The following is a 26816-nucleotide window of genomic DNA, read 5'->3' as shown; positions in this document are numbered from 1 at the left end:
AAATATTACTAGGAAATCCTTAAAATGGTTAGCCTCTAAATGACTAGTACTCAAGGTACTTCAATACTTTACAGATGTGCTTTGGGCAGAATAAATTGAAACAATACTTTAATCTTTTTGAAATGTAATAAAGTCCAGAGCTGTAGATAAACATTTTTATTTTTATATTTTTTAGTTTACATTTTATTTTTGATAATCACTACTTATTTGAAAATGATGCAACTGGACTCAAATGTTGTACTGTTTACTGAGGTTTTCAGTTGTCACTGCAGTGTTTTTAAGAGCGATTCACTTCTAAACACAGGCTTCACTAAAAATGTTGAGACACAGGACAAGATGCTGAAAACATTCCAGCTGGTACAATCAGTTTCATTTGTTGTTGCCCTTTATTTAATAACTGCCCGGCTTCTTTTTATTATTGTCTTCACTGTGAGGAAATATTTTTCTCCCTAGAATCGTACAACACATGTTGTTTTGTTTAAAGATTAAGCACAAAATTAAGAGAGCCTATTAAAAGAGGAGGAAGTGTTAACATCCTACTCCCCGGGTTCAAAACACAAGTCCATAGAGCCACATTTCTCAGCACAAGCAATTCGAAATTTCAATTGCTGGTTTTCATGAATTTTCTGATTTGCTTCATTTTTATATTGCCCTTCCTCCATAGAGCTCTTAATAGCATTCGGGTATCACAACACAGCCATATTAGGTTGGCAGATAGTGGCTCACTGCCCAAACTAACATAAAGGCATCAAGGAGAGACCAGAAAATGGATTTCTTGCATTAACATTCACCACTCAAGCCACTATGCCACAGTGACTCTTAACACTAATCCATGTGAAGGTTGGTTATGCAGTGGTGGTATTTTTATTTCCTGGAATTCAAAATACAGTTTGAGATCATGCTTCACAATTTAAAGAAGAAATCCAGCAAAGAAAGGAATTTTACTCAGAAAGCTACCTGGGTTACCAACTGCTATGATCAGGGATTTGGTGTGAGGTACGGTCTTTCAATGGTAGAGGAAAATATAGTACACTTTCCAAATTTCAGGCTGAAATGACTCTGCTTTTATGATGGCCACACAGGTCCTTATTAGAATGGAGCCTTGGACACTTACCGTAGAGGCTCATTCTCTTCTGAGGCGAAGGGCATCCTGAGAGTTGGGTTGTTTTCCCTCTCCATCCGGGTAGGCAGGACCAAAGACCTTGACTTCCTGTCTCCCTTGGCGGGAAAACAGCCTGCAGGAAGCCAGTTATCGTCTAGCCTAGCTAAATAAACAGTACTAGAAACAGACTCACGAGAACAATGCATTAACTGATATATTGATGAAACAGACTCACAAGAACCATGCATTAACTGATATGGTGATGAAAGATAACGGAGGTCCCTTGATAATGTAACTTAGAAATTTCTGTTAGCGTAAACTAATTAACTGTCAACTATAATTAAACGTAATAAATCCAGTCCAGGGTGGGCAGGATGCCCTTCGCCTCAGAAGAGAATGAGCCTCTACGGTAAGTGTCCAAGGCTCCATTCTCCCCTGAGGCAAGGGCATCCTGAGAGTTGGGACTTTATAGAGCTCCCTTGTGGGTGGGTAACTTTTTATTCTACTACGTTTTGTAGCACTCTACGGCCGAAGGCCGCCTGTGCTGAGGACCACACGTTAATTTTATAGTGTTTTATGAATGTTGACACCGATGACCATGTAGCAGCCCGACATATCTCTTCTATAGGGGCCTGCTTATCAAAGGCTGCTGTCGTTGCCATGCTACGGAGTGAATGGGCTGTGATTCCCCCTGGCGTTGGGGTACCAGTCGACTTGTACGCCTCTGAAGTACACTGTCTGAGGGTGTAACTAATGGACGCTGCTGACATTCTTTTACCATTGGAAGGGTTTGATATTCCTATGAACATAAAGTCGATTTGTCTAAAATCTTTTGTACGGTCGATGAATATACGGATAGCTCTCCGCAGGTCCAGAGAATGCCACGGTTTTTCTTTGGCACCTGACGGTCTGGGACAGAAAGAGGGAAGATTGATTTCCTGGGCCCTATGGAAACGGGAATTAATCTTAGTCTGGAAAGTTGGATCTGGCGTTAAGACCACCTTATCTTTATGAAAAACGCAGAGGCCCTTCCTGATCAAGAGAGATCTGAGTTCCGAAACCCATCTAGCCGACGTGATAGCGGTTAGAAACAATACTTTCATGCGGAGGTATTTCAGAGGAACTGTCCTAAGTGGTTCGAAGGGGGGACCCGTTAGAGCTTTCAAAACAAGATTGCGATTCCAGGATGGGAATCTGTGAATGACTGGTGGATGAGTTTGCGATACTCCCTTTAAAAAGGCAGTGATGTGTCTATGTTTTGTTATAGGGAGCCCGTCTAAGAGAGGTAACACCGTAGTCAGAGCGGTTACCTGTCTCCTTAGGGTCGAGGCTGAGAGCTTAAGGCGTACTCCCTCTTGCAAGAAATCCAAAATCTCAGATATGGACGGTGAGAGGGAGTTGACCTTCTTTCGTCTGGCCCATCTAACGAATGCTTTCCATGACGAATTGTACATGTGTCTAGTGGAAGGTTTACGGACTTCTAAAATAGTATTAACCACTTTGATGGAGTAGCCCTGATTTAGAAGGGACCGCCTTTCAAGTGCCAGGCGGTCAAACAGAACCATTGAGGGTCTGGGTGGTTCAGAGGGCCCTGGTGTAGTATGGCCCTCTACGGTGGTATTTGGCATGGTTCCTGACAAGACATTCTTTTGAGGTTTGCGAACCAAGGCAGTTGTGGCCAATATGGAGCTATGAGAATGACGTTGACTTGTTGCTGTTGAATTTTGCGCAGTACCTTGGGGAGAATGGGAATGGGGGGGGAAGGCGTACAGGAGATCTTTTGGCCATGAGCTCAGGAGAGTGCCTGTGCCTTCCACCTTTGGGTGAAAGAATCTGGAATAATACCTTGGTAGTTTGTGATTTTGCTCTGAAGCGAATAAATCGACAGAAGGGGTGCCAAATTTTTCTGAGACTATATGAAATGTGTCCTGGTCTAATTCCCACTCTCCGTCGACCATTTGGCGGCTTAGCCAATCGGCCTGTACATTGAGAGTCCCCTTGACATGTTCTGCCCGAATCGAGGGAATGTTTATCTGAGCCCAGGAGAAGATTCTGGCTGCCTCCTTGTGAAGGGAGGAGGACCTGGAGCCGCCCTGCTTGTTCACGTAAGCTTTCGTGGAGATATTGTCCATTCTTACGAGTATGTAATGATTTCTGATTTTTGGAGCAAATTCCCGCAGGGTGAGCTTTACCGCTCTGAGCTCCAGTAAATTGATGTGAAGAGTCGATTCTAGTGGTGACCATCGCCCCTGGGCTAGATGCTCTCCGAGGGTGGCTCACCAGCCAGTTAGACTGGCATCTGTAAAAATCTGCAGGGGCTCCTCGTGTATATATTGTGTTGGTTTGTATAGGTTCGATGGGGAGGACCACCAACGTAGGCTCTGTTTGACCTGCGGAGGAATGAGAATCGTTTTGATCCTCTTTCTGGTAATGTCTAACTGATGTGGACTCAGCAGCTATTGTAATGGTCGTGAGTGGAACCTGGCCCATGGCACTACTGCAATGCATGATACCATCAATCCCATGAGTTTTGCTAAGGCCATCAGTCTGGCAGTTCTCTGTCATGCTGTGGATAGAGAGAGTGTAGTTATCTTGTCCACCCTTTCATTGGTTAAAGAAATGGAGTTGGTTTCTGAGTTGATGTGAACTCCCAAGTGGATTGTGGATTGCGATGGGATCAGGGAGCTTTTGTGGCAATTTATCAAGTAGCCGTCCTCTTGTAAAATCTGAATAACTCTGGCGGTGTGAATTTTGGATAGATCCGGAGTTGGGGCGCAGATCCGGGTATCGCCCAGGTACGGATGTACCTGGATTCCTTCCTGTCTGAGGACGGCTATGACAGTTACCAGGGTCTTGGTGAAGACCCTGGGGGCGGAAGTAAGACCAAAGGGGAGGGCCCTGAATTGATAGTTGTTGTTTCCGTATGCAAAACGGAGGAAGCTTCTGTGGGAAGGGTGGACCGGTATATGGAGGTAGGCCTCCGTGAGGTCCACGACCGTCAAGAAGGTGCCAGGGAGAAGGGACTCCACGGTAGACTTGACCGTCTCCATGCGGAAATGTTTGTGGGCCATCCTCTTGTTGATGTACTTTAGGTTGAGGATGGCCCGCCAGTCCCCGTTTTTCTTGGGGACTGTAAAGAATATTGAGTATACCCCCTGGCCCCTCTGGAGGACTGGGACCGGTTCTATGGCCTTGATTTGGAGAAGATGCTGTATTGCTTTCAGTGTAATGCTGTATTTCCCTTTCCTGGTTGAGATTGGGGATCTGAGGAAACGATCTGTGGGATGGGATGAAAACTCTAGGACGTAGCCCTGAGTTATGATTTTGGAGACCCACTTGTCCGGATTAGACAGAGTCCACCTCACGGCGAACTGCTGGAGTCTCCCCCCTACCTGGGGATGATTGGCGTCACTGTTGATTGGCTTTGGTAAACTTGTCCCCCCTGTCCTGTCTGGACTGGGGTCCTTGTGATCTCTGGAATCTACCTCCTCTTCTAAATGGTCGAGTACCCCAGGAGCCTCTAGATGGTCCCCAGGATCCTCTCCTAAAGTCAGCTCTAAATCTGGGTGATGGCCTAGAGGAACGAAAAAACTGGTATGGAGATCTATGATCCTTTTTGAGCTGCATAGGCAAAACCTGTTTTATATCCTTAGATTCTACGAGAATGCTATCCAGCTTTTAGCCAAACAGGCGACCTTCCTTCACTGGGTATGACATCAAGGTGGTCTTGGCCTTGAAGTCCGCTGGCCAAACCCTTAGCCACAGAGCCCGTCTAAGGGAAGTAACTGAGGACATTGATCTAGCTACAAATGACATAGTGTCGAGCGAAGCGTCGGCCATGAGCGTGGTAGCATTTAGAACTCTCTCCAGACCTCCAATTACCCTCAGCTTGTCCTCAGGAACCAGCTGCATAATCTTTTTGATCCACAGATACGATGCTCTGGCGAAAATGGAGGTGGTGGTGCTAGCCTGTATAGCTAATGCCGATGCCTCGTGTGCCTTCCTGGCTAAAAAATCTGACTTTCTATCCAATTGATCCCTTAGGGATCCCACACCATCCTCTGGGACCAATCCTGGTGATTGGAGGTCCAGTACTGGTGCATCCACTAGTGGCACTTTTAACATATCCATGGCGTGGGGTGCCAGTGTGTATAGTTTTTTAATATTAGGTGGAACCTGCCTGTTAGATGAAGTTTTTCCCATTCCTCCCTGACTGCCCTCTCAAAAAATTCTGGGAAAGGGACCGAATTAGTACGAGGTTGTTGTCTGGGGAAACATTCCTTAACCCCCTGCTTCCATTTTGATTTGGGCTCCTCTGCGGAATCCACATCCTCATTCAGGTCCAGAGCCAGAATGGCTTTAGCCAATAATCCCTGGTAATCTTCTCCTGAGAACAGCCTATTATGCTGGTCTGTAGGCTGGAGAGATTCTTCGTCCGAGTCAAACTCGCCATCCTCTTTGTCCTCCCCCTCCCCTTTCTTATCTTCTTCATCCTCAAGGGAAGAAGAAGTAGACTTGGAAGTATTTGCTAGAGCATCCCCAGTGTTAACTACGGGAGCCTTCATGGCCGCCTTAGTAAGCCATGTGGATGTACTGGGGTTCGCTGAAACACCCGAATCACAATTTTCCTCCACATTAGATCTAGCCAGTGGGGAGGGGGGGGAAGTCCCAAAGCCAACCAGGGGTTAGGGGGTAAACGCGCTTGGTAAGCTTGAAATGCTAACCATTGGCGCTGAAGGGCACAGTTAATAAGATCGTCAGCATTCTCCCATGATAAAAAATGGCCGCCCACCACCGATTGAGGGGGGGGGGTGCCAGCGCTCGGTGGGAGAAATCCCATTGCCGCTGCGTTACCAGTCATCAGATGGGAAGCAGTCGTCGCTGCCGCTTCTGAAGCCACCTGCGTGCCAGAGACCTGATTCGAGAACCTGCGAGAAAAGGCGGGCGAGTTCCGCCCGGCTTTCTGCCCAGCGTTCGTTTTGGCGCCGCGCTTCTTTCTCTTGCCGCCCTGATGCAGCGGCGCGGCTTTTCGTGCCTTTTTTATTTTTGGCTGCATCGTGGTCGGCTCCTCGAGGGTGGCTCCGCAGGCTGCGGCAGGGTCCCTAATGGTCCGCAATCGCGGCCGTTGGGAGAGCTGGTAGATTTGTGGGAGGATTGCACCAGCCCACTGTGAAAGTCCTTTTCAGAAAGGAGGTCGTCCTCCCTGATTGTAATGGCGTCGGCCATTTTGAATTCCTCTCGGCTCTAAGCCGAAGAGAATACTCACACACTGGGAGGGTAGGGAAGGGAACCAGGAGGAACGACAACGAAAGGAACAATTAAGATGACTTACTGTCAGACAGGGTAAGGAAGACGAACACAGACTCTCCTAACTACTCCTAACAATTTGAAAAGCACAGAGCTGTGCGAATGCTGCTGCTCTACCCGTGGAGGCAGGACAAAGACTGGCTTCCTGCAGGCTGTTTTCCCGCCAAGGGAGACTGGAAGTCAAGGTCTTTGGTCCTGCCTACCCGGATGGAGAGGGAAAACAACCCAACTCTCAGGATGCCCTTGCCTCAGGGGAGAATGAAAGTACAATATTCACTCCATAAATATGAGATGGGAACGGGGCATAATAATAGTACTATTAGTTTCATTGAGAGAGAATGCTTGCACACACAGAGCAGAGGCACAATGAAACAGCTGGAAGAGGGAAGTCACTCACTAACACATGGGCTGAAGACTTATAATAAAGTCCAATTCACAATAAATTACAGCAATCTAAGAACACTTTAGTATGACCTCATCCAACCAGTCAAAATTCATTCAATGACTAATTAAAACTCCTAAATAGAACAGCCTTAAAAATGGGCAGAAAACAGGATGGATGACACTGCTTGGATCATAACAGCAGCCCATTGTAGTGCTCCAGTGCAATTATCAAAAGGGGTGGGGAATAAACCGTACCACCAGTGTTCTCACACTCCTGTGAGGGGGCATGGACAGGAGAAGCTGGTCAAAGAAGCAGAATTGGCACAGGCTCATACAAGGAGACAGTCCTTCAGCTATATGGGTCCTAGGCCAATTATGGCTTTAAAAGGTTGAAAACAGCACATTAAATTGAACCTGGAAGCATACTGACAGCCAAAATGGACATTCTAAAAATGTATTTTATACTATATTATGAGCTGAAAACAACGGGTCTTCTGTTTTTGTTTTTTCTAATATCAAGTGGGAGAAACATTCACTTAAACAATATGAAGCATAATCCAGCACCACTGAAATAACTGCAATTTACTGTTAACAAAGAGCTACAATCTCCATTTTTAATGTGTGAACACATTTTTCTACAATGTTACTTAAATGTAGATTAATACAGCCAAGAAGAGAAGTGTAAATTAAATTAATGTAGTTATTCTGAATAAGATTAAACATGCAACATATCCATGTATCTGAGAAGTCAAAGCAGCCCCGTTAAACTTTGATATAAAAGGGTACCGCAACATTAATTGCAGACAATGAAGTGAGAGCAGTCTGTGATTTGCTATTGTTTGCCAATCTGTCTGAACTAAAGTAAATTGATCAGCATTTAAGCTATCCAAAAGCTAGAGTAGAAACCAATTCTAGTCACTGCAAAGCTGTAAAAGCCAATTCCTGCAACACAAATGTAATATAAATTGATTCTGGTGTTCCACCCAGAATGGGATACTTGAAAAAGGCCCTCTGATATGAGACCTAACATAACACTAAAATTATAAATTAATGAAGATCAAAGCCAAGACATTGCTTAGCTCATGTCTATATAGTTCCTGGTGGCCTTTCACAACCTATGCCTTGCACTGTGCAATGCCTGGGATTTTTCTTTGTTTGAGAAATCTGCCTAGCCCTGTCTGTGCTTGCCTGTCTTCTTAGACCTTCTTCCACACTGTCTTTCATGCAGGAAATGTCTTCCTGGAACTACTCCATGAAATCATTTCATCTACTGCTTCTGCACATCCTCATCAATACCCATTGTATTATTAATATTCCACTGTAGCATGCATTAAACAATAAGTCTGCAGTGACTAGACATTTCAATCAGCTCAAGGCCCACTTTACTTGGTATTAATGGATGTTCATCCCTATCAATCACTCATCATCAGTAGTTACACTTCTTATTATAAATGTCAACAGCAAGTTTTCATTGTTCAGCATTACTATTGCTGGGGATTCAACATGCAGGCTTGAACGTGACTGCAATGCAAACTTTAATGTTGTGGAGGTGGTGTACTGGTTAGAAAGCTCGACTTAGGATATGGTGGACCCAATTTTAAATTCCCACTCTGCTATGGAAGCTGTCTGAGAGACCTCAGGCCAGTCACTCCCTCACAGCCCAATCTCATTCACAGGGCTGTTGAAAGGTTAAAACGCTGGAAAGGAGAATGATATTTGTAAGCTTCTGTAGGTCCCCAATGGGGAGAAAAGCAGGACTTAAATATCTAAATAAATAAATACCATGCACCAGACAAACATCTAGAAAAGCCAACTATTTCCTTTCAAAGCTGCCAAGTTTGTAGATTTCAGCAACACATATGGACCAGAACTACACAGCAGCAGCCACATCTGAACAATAACCTCACAGATTTGCACAATTTCAACACCTCCAGGTCAAGCACTCTCTTACCACACCAACTTTGAGCAAGATCACTCACCCACCCCCATCCAAGTCTAATCTCAACTCAAATCACACTCAAAATGTAATTCTACTAATAAAATAATTTTTTATATTGACCTCCACATGTTAAGGTTTGGAATGCTTTAGCACCTAGGACATGCTTAGCAAGAACAGAAATGCTTAAGATGTTACATTCTAGCTGCTGTACCAGCAGGTCATCACAAAATATGTCCCTACATGTTGCTGCGCTACAGAAAATATAGCACTACAGAGAAATTGTCCTGACCTGGATGGCCCAGGCTAGCCTGATCTTGTCAGATCTCAGAAGCTAAGCAGTGTCAGCCCTGGTTAGTATTTGGATGGGAGACCACCAAGGAATACCAGGGTTGCTGTGAAGAGGAAGGCACTGGCAAACCACCTCTGTTAGTCTTTTGCCATGAAAACCCCAAAAGGGGTTGCCATAAGTCGGCTGCAACTTGAAGGCACTTTACACACACACACAAATTGCACATATGTATCACCTGTTTCACCTAATCAAACTTCTAGGCTGTACATACAACACAAGACATACATATGCAAGCTTAACTAAAATGTAATATATATTCAGAAGGTTTTTGATACAGGTAAGAGAATGCAATGTCCAGAAAACTGGAACAAATTTTAAAAGTAAGCAATTCATATATTGTGAAAAGTGATGTATATAAATGCCAACTGTATGTTTTCTTCTTTTACTGTGAATTTTTTGGATGCAACATACAATGGGCAATCACTTTAGTCTTTTTACATTTTAGCATTTACTGAATAAGAGTCTGCAAAGAAGCATCTCTTTTCACAAATGATTATAAACTATTAATACTTTCAGAAAAAAATCATAAATAGAAAAAGTTAGTAAATTAATTACCTATCTCCCTTTGGCTTTCTTTTCTGTACTGTCTTTCCTTTGGGTCGTCTCTCACTTCCTAAACAGGGAATCCCACCTGGACCTGTTACCCGTATTGATTCAAGGCCTTTGGAAGATTTCTTAAAAGTAAATTCCACTGGTTCTCCTTCTTTTAGGCTTCTAAATCCTTCCATGAAAAGCTTGCTCTGTGAACAGGAAAAATAGTCTTGGTTACCATAGACTTAACAATTTTGAAGTCTGTTAAAAAAACAAAAACAGGATTGTATTGATTGTCCTGTAATGGTTGTCCTACAAAAGTACAATTACTGCAGAATTTCCTACATAAAATCCACTCAAAACTATTGCCTCAGTTTTGCACATCGGAGTTCCAATATGCACAATGGAATGGTGACTGCACCATTTCATACAGAGTTCGCCAACACTGGAGTGAACAACAACTCACTAGTGTAGGAGCTTCACATGTTCATCAAAGAAACCTACAGGAGTCCGGATTACAGCCTACAGCTAAAACATTCTTCTGTCTCAGTGAAAGACTCTTGATGAATTTATAATTTTGCCATACTTCATTCTTTTCTTTTGCTGCAATTAAATAGGATTCCTGTGGAACATAAGGGATCTAGAAGAACACTGTCACTATTGTCTGATTAGTTTCCAGTTTTTGCATTTTGTTGTTACTGCTTATTGGATGTGGATTTTAGTTTAGGATTTATGACTGATACACCTGCCTATCTGTATGGATTTTTAAGTGTTATAAACCACTCCAGGTGCCTGGTGGTGAAAAAGTGGGATATTCCACCTTTTCATAAACTTTAGTTCATTTATTATTTATTTAGAAAACTTTGATGCCACCTTTCTCTGGGGAAGCAGGCAACTGACAACACAAAACATTAAGAAGAACATTAAAAAGTTATTAATGTAAGGCATTCCAAATATAAGTTCATAGGATTCTGTAAAATTTACCCCATCTGATTTGTGACTCAACTATAGAAGTAAGAAACCTTATTACAGTGAAATGAAAAGAACATGAACTTGGGTCACAGGACACTTTCAGAACAAAGGGGAAGAGAGATCAAATTTTCAAACCACAACTAACAATTAGTTAAAAGAAGGCAGAAAAATAAGTTTATGGAATATTGATAAAGCTACTGAAATATTTTTAGCATCAATCATTAGTAAGATGTACTATGCACCATGAACTGGATTCCTCCTCTCTGATCCATGCAACTACTATTTAAAATGCAAATTATCATGACGCGTGCATACAGAGAGAGAGAGAGAGAGAGAGACTGAGAAACTGCTTTCCAAAATGTTTGATTGGAGTTTTAATTTTCTCCCTAGTCCCTTAACTTATTTTTGCTCAGTAGAAATGAGACAACAGAGGCTTTTTAAAGTTAACAACCAAGTAACAGATTCATTAAACAATGTACAAGGGATGGACTTGGAGGGAAAACGGTAGGTGGGGAAGGCATAGTTTTGCTACAGAGAAGGCATAGATCTTAGATGGCTTAGTACAGAACTACAGTCCTTAAATTAAGTTCCCAGATCCAGTTCACAGAATTTGCTATAGATGTTCCTATTCAGACTCTGCTGCCTAGCTAACAGGGAAGTATGGAGATTATACAACCTCTCTCCCCCAGAGAACAAAGAACTACACACAACCTGCCACTCTACCCACCTGCCTAGCCTTCTGGCTCATGTTGTAACAGGGTCTGGTGGGATGGCAGCAGAGTGGGGACAGTTGGGGCTAGTCGAGTCTCCTGCTCTTCTACCTGCCTACACCTGCAGAACCACCACCTGAGCAGCAGAGCGGAGGGGTGGCTTGCACTCCATCTGCCTCCAGGACTGTGAACACAGCGTGGGGCAGAGGAGGAGGTGGTCTCCCACTCCTTCTCCCCTGCTCACCAACAGCAGTGGACAGGAGACCGTTATAAGCAGACAACTGCTTTCTGTTATTTGTGTTTCGTTTGTAATCCCCCTCTTAAAGTTTGGATTTTTTTCAAGCAAACTTCTCCCCCTCCCAAATATGGAGAAAAATCTCTCCTCTCTCAACATGGCCCAGATCAGCGGATTTATGTAACTGCAGGTGGGGCCACTATTAGATATGTTGACTATTAGACATATCAATAGTTTCTTGTGAATAGGAAACACACTCACAAAAATAAATATTATGGAGAAATATTAGTATACCATGGAATCTGTAGTTCTGTTGAGAATGTTAATGACCACAATCATAAATTCTATTGAGAAATACAGAATTTTACTTTCATGTGTTAAATATAACATTCATTCTGGCACCTAAATATTCTTATAATTTCTAAGCATACATGTTGAGTCCTGAGCTCAACTAATCCTGCAGCACTACATGACAACACACAGCTTCTACTAAAGACTGACATAAGGGAGGGATACCGTATATACTCGAGTATAAGCCGAGTTTTTTAGCCATGATTTTTGGCTTAAAAAACTCACTTCGGCTTATACTCGGGTCAATACGGTAATTCGCCTGCCGGGCCCTCTCCCAGCGTGCTCCCGCCGGCCAGCTGATGGGCAGGCTGTCCCGCCTTCTAACCCCCACCCCACCCGATCGCGCCTTCTGCGCGGCGACGGCGGCTTCTTCACCCCCCACCCCACCTTCTGATGGCCTGCCTGTACGCCTGGAGCCCGGTCAGGTAAGCCTGCGGGGGGGAGGGGGTGTATTTCCCCCTCGGCTTATACGTGGGTGCCTATTTTTTCCCCATTTTGGGGTGAAATTAGGCACCTCGGCTTATACCCGAGTATATACGGTAAGTTATTTCTTTAGGAGCATATGGAAATGAATAATTAACAGTGAGGGGCCTAAAACTCTGCATATACCATCATTTCACAAACTATAGCATAAACATCAAGACAAACATCCCAAATATTTAATACTATGAATTAATTTTAAAAGAATCACATAGAAAACTCATTTTTAAAGAAAAGATGAATTGCAGAGAGCGTGTGCAAGTGTATCACCGTGATTCTAACTTAATAAGGCTTCATAAAAAGGGTTGAGAGATTGGTATGTAAAAGCGGAAATCAAATGTGGATTGCCAGATAATTTCCTTCAGCAAAAGTGGATGAAATAAGGGGAAATTAACGCAGGAGACCATGAAATAGAATATATATTGTGGAAACGTACACCACCTATGCAGTGCCTAAGTTAAATGGCCCATCCACAGCTGATGCAGAGATTATCTCTCTTCTTCTGTGTCAGGGTGACAGAATGAGGAATATTTTGAACCAGCAGAGAATGATTCTAACAGACCAACAGTCAATGCCTATCAATGCAATCCTAATAAAAATTATACCCTTTTAAGCCTACTGAAGGACGATGGGCCTAAAAGGATGTAGTGCTCATTTAAGATTACACTGTATGCCACAGCCTTTCCAGAGTTCTTACTCTTTCACTTTAACTTTCTACCATAAGCCACAATATAATCTTCTTCTTGCTTTGTTAATAAAAGGTTATTTTAATAAAGTCAAAAATTTGCTGAGACATTCAAGAGATATTTTACACAGAACAATGATTACCATATATACTGAGAGTTGTAGAAAGAACCAAGACGACCTAGTTGGTTTCCACATGGAGAGAGGCTTGTGTGGTTTCCCGACGGCCAATACTACACAGCAGCAATGGGCTTTCCATGTGGTGGGTTTCTCCACAGTTTCCCTGCCCCTGTCTACCAGCAGTAGCCATTTGCCCTCTTCTGGGCCACTAGGGCTTTTTCAGTTAAAAAAATGACAATGGAATATTGTTGTATTGATCTAATAGTATAACAGGTTCTCTGCATCCCCAACTTCCATTAAAAAAGAAGAAGTCTCCTGTCTCTTCTGTTGGCTTACCTATTTAAAAATAATACAGTCTTGGATTTCAGAAATACTGTTACAGGTATTATTATACCAATATGACAATATTAAACTGCCTTTGAAAAAAAAGCCCAACTCTAGTAGTGGTGAGGAAAGGAAATCACCACTGAGGGGATAGTGTCAGGGACAAATAGCTGCCAAGTGGGTGGTGGGGGGAAACAAACCCACAGGGCAGCCATCCAGGCTCTACAGCAGGAGTGGGGAACGTCAGGCCCGGGGGCCGTATAAGGCCCGCGAAATCATTGGGTCTGGCCCTTCGTGGGTCCTGGCAGATCTCTAGCTCAGAAAAATCTAAGACTGGCAATCCACTCAAAAGCAAGTCGCTCTATGTGGCAGACACTCGGAGCCAGCTCTGGTTGTGCCTCTTGGCTAAATGTTTGACCAAATATAGCAGGCTAATTTTTAAGTTAATAATTTTGTATGCCCCGCGAATGATGTTATACATATCCAAATGGCCCTTGGCTGAAAAAAGGTTCCCCAGCCCTGCTCTACAGCAATGCAGGTTTGGAAAAGGGCAGAGAAAGGATGTGGAAAACCCAGGGGGTACACAAATGCCAGTGTGATATAATGGTTAATGTGCTGGTCTAGGACCTGGGAAACCCAGGTTCAAATCCCCACTTGCACCATGGAAGCTTGCTATGTGACCTTGGGCCAGTCACACACAGTCCTGATCTTAGCTAGTATTTGGACGGGAGACCTCCAGGGAATACCAGGGTTGTGACGTGGAGGCAGGCAATGGCAAATCATCTCTGAACGTCTCTGGCCTTGAAACCCCCACCAGGGGTCACCATAAGTCAGCTGTGACTTGAGGGCAACTCCCCGCCACACAAATACACCAGGAAGCGGGGGGGGGGGGGAGGAAGAGGGAGATAGCGTTGAACCCAGGACAGATAATCTGTGTGGAAATGGCCCTAATGACCTAATCTTTAAATTTAAAAACAAGCCGGGAACAGGGATATGTGAATAGAAGTGCAAAAATAATTACATGCTGGAGAAGGGCTCTTGTTTTTTGGAGAGGGGGAAATAGAAAATTCCCTTGTCACTCTGAAGAAATCACTTTTTTTTGAAGCGCTATTCCTTCCCTCACCATCAAAAGCATAAATCCTTCTATTAAATAGGCTTGAATACAAAGTCCAATTTAGTCTTCAAGCTCCAACACTGCATGAATTAAAAAAGAAAATACTAACTAAATAGATAAACCTAGGCGCCCACACAAGCATGGTTGAAAACATGTCCGTACACAGGCCTTTCTCTGCAGCACAATTATTAGACTAGCATTCTCTCAGATATAATTGTTAAAATGCTAGATAAAGGTAAGAAGTTACAAGTAAAAGAACCATTAGTTTTACTGTCTCACCATCACAAATAGTGGCTCTTCTCAAGAGTACGTGTTATAAAATTAAATACTAACAGTAGAAAGCAACACTAAAACATTCTCTCAGCATCACCACAACAGATAAAGAAGCATTTCCTAAATCTGGTGAAATTGCCCTATATTTATATCAACTGGTTACTCCAGCTCTACGCAGGGCTTTCTCCTTAGCTAGATTTAACGTATTACCATCAGCTTTATTAACCGGACATTATCAGGGTGTTCCCTTCTCTGACAGACTCTGTCCCTGTACCAATGAAGAGGTTGAAACTATTCAACATGTTTTCTTCCGATGCCCCTTTTATCAATCGTTACGTTGAAAATTTGTAAATCCTATTTTAACCCAGATTGTGAGACTCCCTAATTACCAAATGGTTCTTACTCTTCTTAATAATCAGGATTATAATATTACAGAAGCTGTGGGTAATTTCCTTGTCGGTATGATTGTAATTCGTTCGGCCTAAAATAGCTCTCCAATGTGTTACTGTATTAGCGAAATGTTTTTTTTTTATGCCAATAAAGGTACTTGATTGATGTTTAGATAAAGAAGCATGCAAGAAGCAGCCGCACATATGATTGTATCTTAGTACTTTCTGATTACTAGGGGCATCCCTTGCACAAGGGCTATTGTGTTCAGTCCTGTTTTGAGTGTTCCATTAATTTCAGTAGGGTTGCATAGGAGAAGTTCCTGCCGCATTGTGCCCAGTGTCAGTGGGTGCTTCAGAGTCTGACTGCATCTACAAAAGGAAGGAAACTCTGACTTAGGGCTCATTATGGCAGTCTATTCTCTGTGATATGCGTGTGTCAGTCCTATTAGCATGTGCATATAGAGGAGAGAAAGGGCTTCCATAATGAGCCTTAATTCAGAATTTCCTCTCTTTTGTAGACTTCCAGTCAGGGTCTAAACACCTGCTGGTGCAGCACAGAATTATCTGGAAAAAAACAACAACATTCTGCTTACAGAATTTCTCCTTATATTCAATATTTTTCCTCATTTTATTTTATCGCCTTAAAGCATATTCAAGCTATTTAAGTTATTGTCAAAGGAATCAAAATTAAAATAACAGCGAATGTTTCAATAGACTAAGGGCTTATTCAGATGGCAACTTCCTTATATACTTGGGAGAGTCCTCTCTGTACCATCTGCTGTCACAGAGGCATTATGGTGCATGAGTTGGGGGTAGGTCATTGAACAGAAAGGACAGATTACATTATCTTCAAAATACACTTCAGAGTCATTAAAAAGTTAAACAACACGGTCTTTTATGCATGGGTTGGATCTCCCTGCTTGGACCTGGGTTCATTGCACATTAAAGTAACCCGGGTTGGGGGAAACTGTAGGCATTGGCTTGAATGATCAGGGATGAAACTGTGCTAATCGAACCATGAATACAGAAAAACAGTCTCCCAAGCTCAAATCAAGTCCCCCCCTTTAACTGCGGCCCTGTAATTGGCGTACTTCTCAGTGCTCCACGTGAGAGAAAATTTCCTTCCCCCCAGACCCAACTGCCACATAAAAAAGCATTTTAAGAACAAAAAGCAATAAATGGAGCTACCTGAAAGAAGCTGGGGAGGGGAGAAATCCAAGCCTCAAAAGCCTTTCTTTTGCTTAGAAAGAGCTCCAAGGTAGCAGGAAGCACTTGAATCCTTGCCTCTTTACACACTGCTTTGTGATTGGCTGTGAGAGAAGCCAATCTTCTGTTTTCCCCGGCATGCTGCTTTGAGGAGGGGGTTGGAAAAGGATGGGGCGTGATGGCGCTGGGAAGCTCAACCCGAGAACAGAGCGTGCACGCTCTGTGACTCTGGAATGAGCTAGGATGAACGGTTTAATTCAGGCCAGAAGAGGAATGGGAAAAGCCAGGTTCGTTTTGCATTGAAACAGCGTTGGGCTTCCAAGGAATGAAGTATTGGGCATACTGAAAAATTTGATCCTGGCTGAAATGGGGAATAACGGAGGTTAAAGTGACCATGCATAAATGACCCATGTCATCTGGGAGATTATTGCTCAAACCATATGACTTCTCTGAATGCAGACCACACCACACACAAGTGCCTCAAGAGGGATTCCATGACAAACCAGTAAAAAAACTAGCAGCCTACTCAGCCAATCAAAAAATGTTTAACCATGGAAATAAACAGAATCTAATGATAATGAGACAACTAGTATTCCAAATTATTAGAAAACATCATAAGCACTACATTTATGGAATATGTTCCTTGGAACACAGCTCCGTTTGCCATAAACAGTTCAAAGAAATGTTTGTTAAGAGATACACCAAAACTGAACCTGTCTTGCTTTTTTAAAAATAATACAGGTTTCCATGCTAGCCAGTCAACACTTCCTCTTAATCAAATGCCCAATACAGATTGACTTCATGACATGTTAAACCAGCACAAGTGCTTGCTGTATCTGAGAACTTGCAAACATTGTGCAGGGCAGAAGCTACCAAAATACTTCTAGAAAGAGGGGAGTATCTAACCATCCATGGAGTTTTTAGAACAGGCTTCTCCCTCCCATTGCACGTCAACGAGTCCCCACCCTTCAATTTTGTTCTTGGTGGTCAGCACAAGAGGTAATGTGGGGGCCTTTGGTGGGAAGGGGGATCAATAAATCTCTACTTCCTCTTCTGATGAATTCTAGACAATTAAGTCCTGGGCATTGTGTGTCTGGATACATGCCAAAAAGTGAGGTGTATTTCTTACCCTTTCTATAAGATAAGCCTTTTCATAGGATTAATTTCTCTTGGTAATTGTTCATATGGCAGCATCTGCAAGCGCACACACAACAGCTGGGCTTTCAGCTCCTCCTTCAAATAGGGCTGCTGAGAGCCAACAAGGGCCCCTGCACAAAAATTCCACCTCCCCCCCCCATAAGACCCTGATTTAACCCAAATATCATAACAAAGGGCGAAAACGCATGGTCGCTTCAGCTGCCTTTATTCCCTGTTTCAGCCAGGATTCAGCCAGGATCGAACCCATTGGGGACCCAAAGCTGCATTGTTCTTCTGTCCTCCATTTGATCATCACAACAAACCCTGTGAGGATGTAAGTCTGGCTGAAAGCATGTCACTCAACAACATTCTTAGGCAGAAGGTTTTTCTTTTAATTTTTAAAAACAGAGTTTACACAACCTGTATTATAAAACCCCTTACTGTATTAGTTCTCTATGCGGTCAGCCAGATCCCTGACAAAGAGGAAAACTGACTCACTGATAAAGCCTGGAAGCAGCTTTACTGGAGCAACTCGTGAAGTTCCCTGTGAAGATCCATTCATTCTTGGAGGACCCAGACTTTCCTGTTATTTCTTTTAGCAATAACAAGCTCAGACACTGGTGAAGCAGATGAGTCTTTTTAAAAAGAATGTTTGCTATAACAGATCATGGGCCTAGTTGCCAAGTGACAAGCAAGACACTTTCATTAATGTGTCTTTGTTTTGTGCCTCAAGACCAGCTTCTGGGTTAGGAGTCCTCTTCTAGATATTTTGGTTTCAAGCTCTTGTTGAGGCACCTTCAGGGTTAGGCTCCAAAATAGCTTATTGCTCCACTGCCTCTTTCCCTTCAAGGCCTTCACTTTTGGAAGGGTCTGGTTCCCTGAGGCTGTGAAGCCTTTCTTCACCATTTCCTCCATTCCCCTTGCCTCTTAACGAACTCTTCACCGCTTCCTGTCTCTTTCATCCTCCTTCAGAGTAGGCTTTTATTCCCAAACAGGCCTTTACTAACAACGTTCGTGCTTTTAAGAAGGTCCACTTCCTGCTCCCTAATGACCACCGTAGGACTGTTTTGACCCAGCCTCATCTTGGCAGCAGAGATGCTGATCCTCCTGGGGCTGCTGCTTTGCTCTCCTTGCTGCCCCCTGCACCTTGGATGCTGAATGGTACAGCACAACTCCATTCCACATGCAAGCATCCTTCTTTCTAACCGCCATCCCAAAGGAACATGGAGGATCTGCGGTTTTTAAAAATGGAAGTTGGGAGGATTTGTTCAAGGCCATAAAAAGAATTCTGGGCAGTACTGGGGCACAGAGGGACAGCATGATGCCCATACAGGGACAAAATACTGGAGTGGAACACAGAGGTTAAACCGAAGCTATGAGGAGAGGCATCAGGCAAAAGAACATATGGCAACCCTGAGAAGCCAATTAGCTCTGGCTTCCAGAAGGAAGTGTATCAGGAATAAGAACAGAGTATCTGCCCTTAGCTTTCTGTTCTCTGGCAGAGCTGTTTCCAGATAACTGATTGTTATCCTGCCAGAAATTAGCACCATATTAGTAAAGGGAGATAGGTATAGACAGAATTGTAGTTACTATTTCTTAGCTGTAGTAAGGCCCTGTATAAAATAATTATGAAAGAATTTTAATCTGACATCTTGAGCTATTTCTCTCCCCCCCCCCTTCTTAGTATGCATATGGTGGTGCATCATTTACTTTTGGTATTAAGTCTAGTGAAATACCAACTAAGTCCTTCCAATTATGTCAAAGAACTCAATTCACAACTGCTTGATCCAAGGCTACATCCTACCCAATAATCACGATCATATAAATCTATTCTACCTGTTGGAATCAAATCTGCTGAATGTATCTTCTGCATATTACACATATATCAGGATTATTACTTTTCCACAGATGATTTGCAATTGTCTTTCATTGCAGATCCTTATGCTTCAATATCTAACCTTAATGTCACATCTTGTTGCGGCTTTCACTTGGCTTCCTTTTCATTTTTTGGTGGCCCTGATGAGGGCAGAAAGGCAGGGTATACTTCTGTGAATAAATAAGTATCAATCCTTCTGGTAGGCATTCCTGTTTCTACCCTTTGGTTCTGCTACTCTCCACATGTGTAAGCCTATATTCAGCTCTCCCCTCCTGGTTCTTTTATACATGCTACAACACAATATTTTTTATTGTAATTCTAAACAATTCCTTGACTTTCTCCTATGTACTACTACTAAGACATTAACATTTTGATCTCTTCCTCATATTAACTACTACAGTATACTTCTTTCTGGACTTCCAATTTCTCACTTCCTTTCTGCTGCACATCTTGTTTATCCCTTTCCTTCCTTTGACCATGCATCACCTTTGAGGCTCTTCCTCTACAGCTTCCTTTTCCTCAATGTGTCAAAAAGTATGCTTTTTGTTTGCAAGTGCGGACATTCTTCCCTACCTACTTGTCTTTCTTCCCGTTGCTCCTTTCCTTCTCAGTCCTTTGGTTCTATCTTTTTATTCCATCAGCATGTTGCTATCATGTAAGACTGTGACCTCTTCTCAAATTGTGCTTACACAATTTTTCTATATGCAGCCCCCCTTTTAAAAGGAACTTCCTTCGCTTGCCCTGTGCTTAAGCAATAACCACAGCCTTTTCATAGACATTTTTGTTAATTATTATTTCCTCCTAACCCTTCCCATACTATATCTTTTAAATTGTAAACCTGCAATAAGGGTTTGCCTATTCTGCTTTTACCTAGCACTCAGATGCTAAGAAAGGTTATGATCTGTCAAACAGCTAGAAAAGAGCACACTTATCACTAAGAACCAAAAAGCCTCATTGGCCAAGTAAACCTATTTACAGTAAATAAAATGACAACCCAGAAATTACCTCATGAAAAGCATAAAAAGAATGATGGAAAATCAATATCCAAATGTTTGCACAAACTACAGTTTCTGCCTTTTATGAAAAACATTTTAAAGTTCTTTTTAAATCACATTTTGTGCATATTTGATACAAGCTTTCGACACAATGACTTAGAGCTCAACGATCTGATAAATGTTTTACAGTTATGTGAGCATACATATGTGGAAGTCTTTCTTGTTGCGAAGTTGCTTTTTGATGTTGCATATGCACAGAAAATCTATGTAAATTTAAAATTGCCTATTACAGTTGAACTTTTAAAATCCAGGTTCCCCCCCCCCCACCCACAGGCGAAGTTGAAACAATGAAAAACACATGTATGCTTAACATCTCCTGACATAAACCAGATTTGAACCATTGACCTTCAAATCTCCTTTGCAAAGGCCTAACGGGAGCAACTTTGGTTACTTTCTAAGCTAGTCACCAGCAAAGAACTTCACAAATTGCTGAGTCAATTAAGCAGCTATTTGTTCTTTTGCTGTACCAGAGGGAATGAAACAGCTACTACTAAAATCTGGAGCTGCCATTTTAGAATTTGGGGCTCTGCTTTATTGTGAGTAATTTTGTGGCTGAAATACTTTTTTTTACCTCTAAGCAGGAAACTATTTAGGTTTCTTAGTTTTAAACAAGACTACTTTGTATAAAAAGGGGAAAACAAAATCAAAAGCCCACCAAGAAAAACAAAAACAAAAGAGAAAACTAAGGGACAATGCTTTGCTTACTATGCCCCACTTTTTTTGGATCACAGCTCAAAGCAACAGAAGAAAACCTCTTTTGCTTCAGGAGTCTAACCAAGATATTGCTATCATATACAGGGTAAAACATCACAGAGTAAAACAGAAGGAGAACATTGTGTGCCTGTCTCTTCAAGAATCCAGGACCCGAATAATGCTCTTCTCAGCAGTAAGCCTTTTTACAAATGATTCATCTTTGATAAAGAAGAGCTGGAGCCTTACAGAATCAATTCAACTGTCTTTCCAGGCCAGTATTTTGTTTATAGCAGCTGCCAGTTCAGAATGCCTAAAGATAATGTTGCAGTAGCATCCGCCTGAACAAAATAATCCAGTATCTCACAGTCATTTCCAGATTCTGGCTGTCGAATGTTTAAAGGCACCCATGCCAAAAGGATGTGTGTTAAAACTCATATCTCCTTATGCAGCCCTTTGGGGAACAGATTTCTCTTGCAACTATTTACTACACTGCATTACAATAAGTTTTTTAAAAAGATTTATCATTAATTATATCATTAATCTAAAACAAATTCAATTCAAACGTATGAAAAAATAGTTTTCCTGGGGCCTTTAATTGTAGTATTTTCCCAGGTGGCAACAACCCGAGCAAAACCAAAATACAATTCATAATGAACTGAAAAATACTGGTCATCTGTGCAAGTTCCCTACAGAATCCAAACCAATCAACCTAGATTCCAACCATTATACTTATTTCTAAAATTATGTAATTATTTTTCCATTTCTTTTATTTGTGATATACCATTCAAGACGGGCAGCAAAACATGACCAGGCAGTTGTAGATAACAGCTTCATTTCTTTTGCATCATTCTCCTGTTTATTAAGTGAAATACCGAACCTAAGGAAAAGAAGAATGCAACCAAAAGATAAGGTTGGACAGGATATTAAAGATTCCCTCGTCTCACACTCACATGGCCTTCTGGAGTTTGCAAAGCAAATAGCCAGAATAATGCGCAGGTCCCAATACTTTTTGTAGTGTCAAACCCTGAAAGCGACTCCTGCTTTTAAAGAAACCTTTGCTTTCATTTTAGCTTTGCCTCCAGCCCTTCCAGCCTTTCAACTAGTGGGGTGTCACAAGAGCTGACTCTACCAGCCTTATCATGTTTGCCGAAACAACATTAGTATCTCCCCCATTGTGACCAGTTCAGTCAGAAACTGGACAGTGTGGGGCAAAGCACAAAAGCAAAGTTGTTCTGAGAGAAAGAGAAGTTTAACATACAGGATCAATGAACAACAATTACATGGTTACATTTTTGTTCCATCCTTCCTCTAAGGAGTTCATAATGACCACAGTGGAAAGTATGTGTGGGATCCACACTGTGTAGGTGTGTCAAGTCACAACTGACTTACAGTAATCCCAGTAGGGGGGTTTCAAAGCAAGTGAGAAGTAGAGGTGGTTTGCCATTGCCTTCCTCTGCAGAGTCTTCCTTGATGGTCTCCCATCCAAGTACTGACCCTGCTTAGTTTCCAAGACCTGACAAGGTAGGGCTATACCATCCCATCCACATCCCCGATTCATTCTAGTGATGCATATTTCTGCCCTCCTTCCCAAGTATTAATCCAGCACTGTAACCATTTCCCACCTGGCTCTCATAGGAATACATACAAGGTCAACATTTCCAATATACATGGGGATATGGTAGTCAGTTTCTAAGCCTACCCAAGCACTATTCCTCCAAGTCCCATATGAACTGCCAATCAGACTGGATTTAATTTAAATCAAACCGATTGAAACCACAATTTAAACCACTAGTCAGTAAGAATAGATTTAAATCATGGTTTTCTGCATAAAGACTTGTGAATAATTCTGCTCTAAAGGTTTCACTTTAATTTTTACTGCTTGCCCCTCCCTTCTCACACTTAGCTCCTTGTGCAAATCTATTCCACTTGAAACCATATTCTATTCATTGAACTTCTTGAAACTTGGCACTTAAGAGGTAAGGGGTTGACTCTGTGTACATAGATTTGCAAAGGAACAATGGGATTAAGGTATTTTTCTCAACTCTGTATGTTTATTTTATAACATTTTCACTGTGAAGAAGCATGTTATTTCTGCAGACACAATATTCAGTTTTGAGAATTGCAAAACCAAGCATCCATGACAATATCTTCTAGATAAAAAATTGCCCAACATAATCTCACAGAAACATCTGGAAGAACATGGCATTGTGAATGGAATAATGGAATTCATTTAGCAAAAAAAATTAAACATTGCATGAATATACAGCCTCATGCTACAGAATTAAAAACTAATCCTTATTTCATGATGAATAACCTTTGGACTATAACGTATCTTAAATCGAAAACTATCTTTAGATAGATTTTTTAAAATCAGATTTTTAAAAAATCTGATTTAAATCAACACACCTGAATTTTTGTATTTAAAAAATCATTGATTTTTATCTGCCCTGCTGCCAATGCAGTTCCAAACAATCAGCTCCAGACAATCCTACCAACATGCCAGACTCTGTAGCAGCAAGCATACTGCCTCAGTGCCAGCTCCAAGATTATAAATACCTCAAGTTCTCTTCTCACGCAGCAGATGTAGAGACAGCAGGCCTGTGAGGAGGCAGCTCAATGAAGATGAAGCATCAGGCTGGTGGCCTGTATTCCAGCTACTGAGCCAGATCACTTCCTGAGAACCTATAGCGCTTCATAGGACCAGGGCTCAGTCAAGCCCTGGGTAGCTGAAGCCCCGGAACATGTGGGGCTTTGTCCTGTTACCACAGTATTTAAGCCCTGAACTAAGGAAACAGCAGCGCTGATTCGACCAGTTCACACGGCCAGTGCCTCAGCTCCACGGTGGACCAAGGCCTAGTAAATCCAGATGGTGACCTCAACCTTTGTGGTGCCCTGAAAACCAAACCTGGACTTCAGCTGCTGTGTAGACCCCTGCTCCTAAGGAGTCCCTAGTCAGCCTCAGAGCTGGCTGCTGATGACAGAACAGACCTATCCCTTATGTTATTGTGTAATTTTAAGCTACCGTATTTTCCGGCGTATAAAACGACTTTTTAACCCAGGAAAATCTTCTCAAAAGTCGGGGGTCGTCTTATACGCCGGGTGTCTCCTTTCCTCCCCGGCCTCCGCTTCAGCTTCCGCCTTTATGGGCTTCCCTCCCCTCTAAATCCTCCTTTAGCCCCGCCCTCCGCGGGCCGTCAGCTCAGTCCTCCCCTCGCCTTTAGCCTCGCCCTTCTCGAGGGCCCTTACTCTTGCCCAGTCCCCTTCTTCCCCGCTCCCTTCTCCCCTCGCCAACTCCCCGAGAGCCACGTCCCGCCGCTTCGGGCTCCCGCCCTCCCGCCGGAGCCCGGGGCTGAGCCTCGGCTACAGCCGGCGTCTCTGGCTGTGGGGCTCCCGCTGCCCAGGGAGGCTCCCTCCCTGCCTTGCCTCCAGGGTTTGCGCCGGCCGGGCCGGGCCGGCACACGCTCCTCCATGCCAGGAGGTAGGCCCCCAGGCTCCTCCCGTTCCTCCTGCCAGCCCCGCCTCCTGGCGCGCTGCCAGCTCGTCCGGCTGCCCCGCCCCCTCTTTCTCCCGCCCCGGTAATTGGGGTTGTTTCCCCGGGGGTTGAGCCGCCCCAGGAAGACTGGGGGTGGCCGCGAGGTTGGGGCACAGTCCTGAGGGCCGGCCCCAGGCCGCGGACTTGGGTTGGGCCACTCCAGGAGGACCGGGGGCGGCCGCGGGGTTGGGGCGCAGTCCCGAGGGCCGGCCCCAGGCCGCGGACTCGGGACAATCCCAAACTCTATATTTTAACTGTAAAAATGGGGGGTCGTCTTATATGCCCAGTCATCTTGTACGCCGGAAAATACGGTATTAAAAATTTCTTCTAACCTCTTTTCTCTCCCCCCCCCCCATTACCTTGACAGTGGCTGGCAACTTAATTCTCAGTTATATAGTGTACTGGACAAGATGAAGGGTGACAGGCCAAATCCTGCTCTCAAATCATATCACACACTATCCTCTTCTGAGGCACAGTTTGTCTAACATATGTTGGTTGGGTAAGAGCTTCTGTTATTAGCATGAGGGAAATGGCCATCTTAGATAAAAGGGAACATTTCCCTCCCTGATCCACTATCTCTACCAGCTATAGGTCGGAGATGCACTTAAAAAACAACAGGGATGAAGCACTGGTCATTAGTATTTTCATTTCAACTTTTTAAAAGGTTTTCTTTTGACAATAAAGTTGATAGCATCTTGTTATTAAAAACAAAGAGCTAAGGATCACTCCCTGATCAAGCATGCTTTCGCATGAACATGCTGGGAACATCAAATTTCATTGATCCCATAAACTTTCAATGAAGAGAGATGCCATATTGATGTCACTGGATTTATGTGAGAAAGGTTTACTCATCTTTGATTTTTCCATAAAATTATGCCTTACCCAGAATTGTATTAGTGTTCACATAGACCCACAGAGAATTACGCTTATTTTACTTACAAAACTTTAGCTCTAACAGCATCACTATCCAAGCAAGGCTTGTTTCTCAGATCAAATAAGTGGAATAATTTTGCCTATCTACAATACAAGCTAGTCTTCATTATGACAGTACAAATCACAAGTATGAAAGAGAACCTGCTACCTGAAAGCAAGCCAGGGTGTATCCACTCTAGTTTGGCTACAGCCAATGCGACGCAATGGAAGGAAGTAGTAAACTTGGGCCAAAAAACCAAGGCAAAGGGAAATTCATGATCAGATCTCCCCATATTATTTTTAAAAGGATAAAAGCCATTCTAAGGATGGGTAATTCAAATCGGGGTTCAAGCACTGGATTAACACCATCCTGCAGTGTGGTCTTTCCTACTGCAGATACCATAGTCTGCCACAACTGGGTGCTGGGTGGGGGACCGCATGGTTACTTTGCAGATCCTGCTTAGGGACCCCACCCCACTAATGAAAGTAGACTTTGGCCCACAGCAGCTCACATAACAAACAAATTTAATCTTTAAAGTACCACAGTGCTCTGTTTTTGATATATAGATGTGATTGTGATTGGACTGACTGACTCATTGAACAGATCCAGTAAAAAAAATCATGCCATTTTGGTGGCCTCTGTTTGAGAAACTGGCTACACACCATTTCTCCTTCTCTCTCACACACATACACATATATTTTCTAGTAATTTTTAATGCATCTATCATAATTAAAATCATCTTGTTACAAAATCTTTAAAATCCTAAAGCCCCGGTCCTCTGTCAGGATAGGCTAATGTAAGCACAGGAAGTATTTAAGCATTCCTGTAGGAAATGTATAGAGATCTCAGTTCAAACAAGAAAATGTTTTGGGTTCTCTTAAAATTTCTTCCTGGTTTACAATAATAATAATAATAAAAAAGCCCAGCAACTTCAAAAGTTAATCTCAAGAACACAACAACTCCAATCCAGAAACCAGCAACAATAACCTTCTCTCTTTTCCCAACATGACTGATGGGGTCACTTCTGACAGGTTCGTCTTATCACAGGGGGAGGTTATGCCTGGATCCAATGCCCGACTAAAAGATGATCAGGCCTGTCAGAAAAGAGGGTACCAGGGGTATTTTCTTTGGTGAGTAAAC

General features: G+C 42.9%; 1 protein-coding gene across 2 annotated transcripts in view; it reads right to left on the bottom strand.

Moving 5' to 3' along the window:
* The window catches only part of LIN28B (lin-28 homolog B), a 92027-nt gene that overhangs the window by 27392 nt on the left and 37819 nt on the right, over nucleotides 1-26816 (bottom strand). For both annotated transcript variants that reach the window (XM_056856657.1, XM_056856658.1), the window contains exon 3: nucleotides 9637-9821. In XM_056856657.1, coding sequence (XP_056712635.1) covers nucleotides 9637-9821 — 185 coding nt within the window. The remainder of the gene's footprint in view (nucleotides 1-9636; nucleotides 9822-26816) is intronic.

Source organism: Euleptes europaea, chromosome 10 (assembly GCF_029931775.1).
Source record: "Euleptes europaea isolate rEulEur1 chromosome 10, rEulEur1.hap1, whole genome shotgun sequence".
NCBI lineage: Eukaryota > Metazoa > Chordata > Lepidosauria > Squamata > Sphaerodactylidae > Euleptes > Euleptes europaea.
The sequence above is the reverse complement of the archived record's forward strand: the minus strand, read 5'-3'. Positions and strand labels throughout refer to the sequence as shown.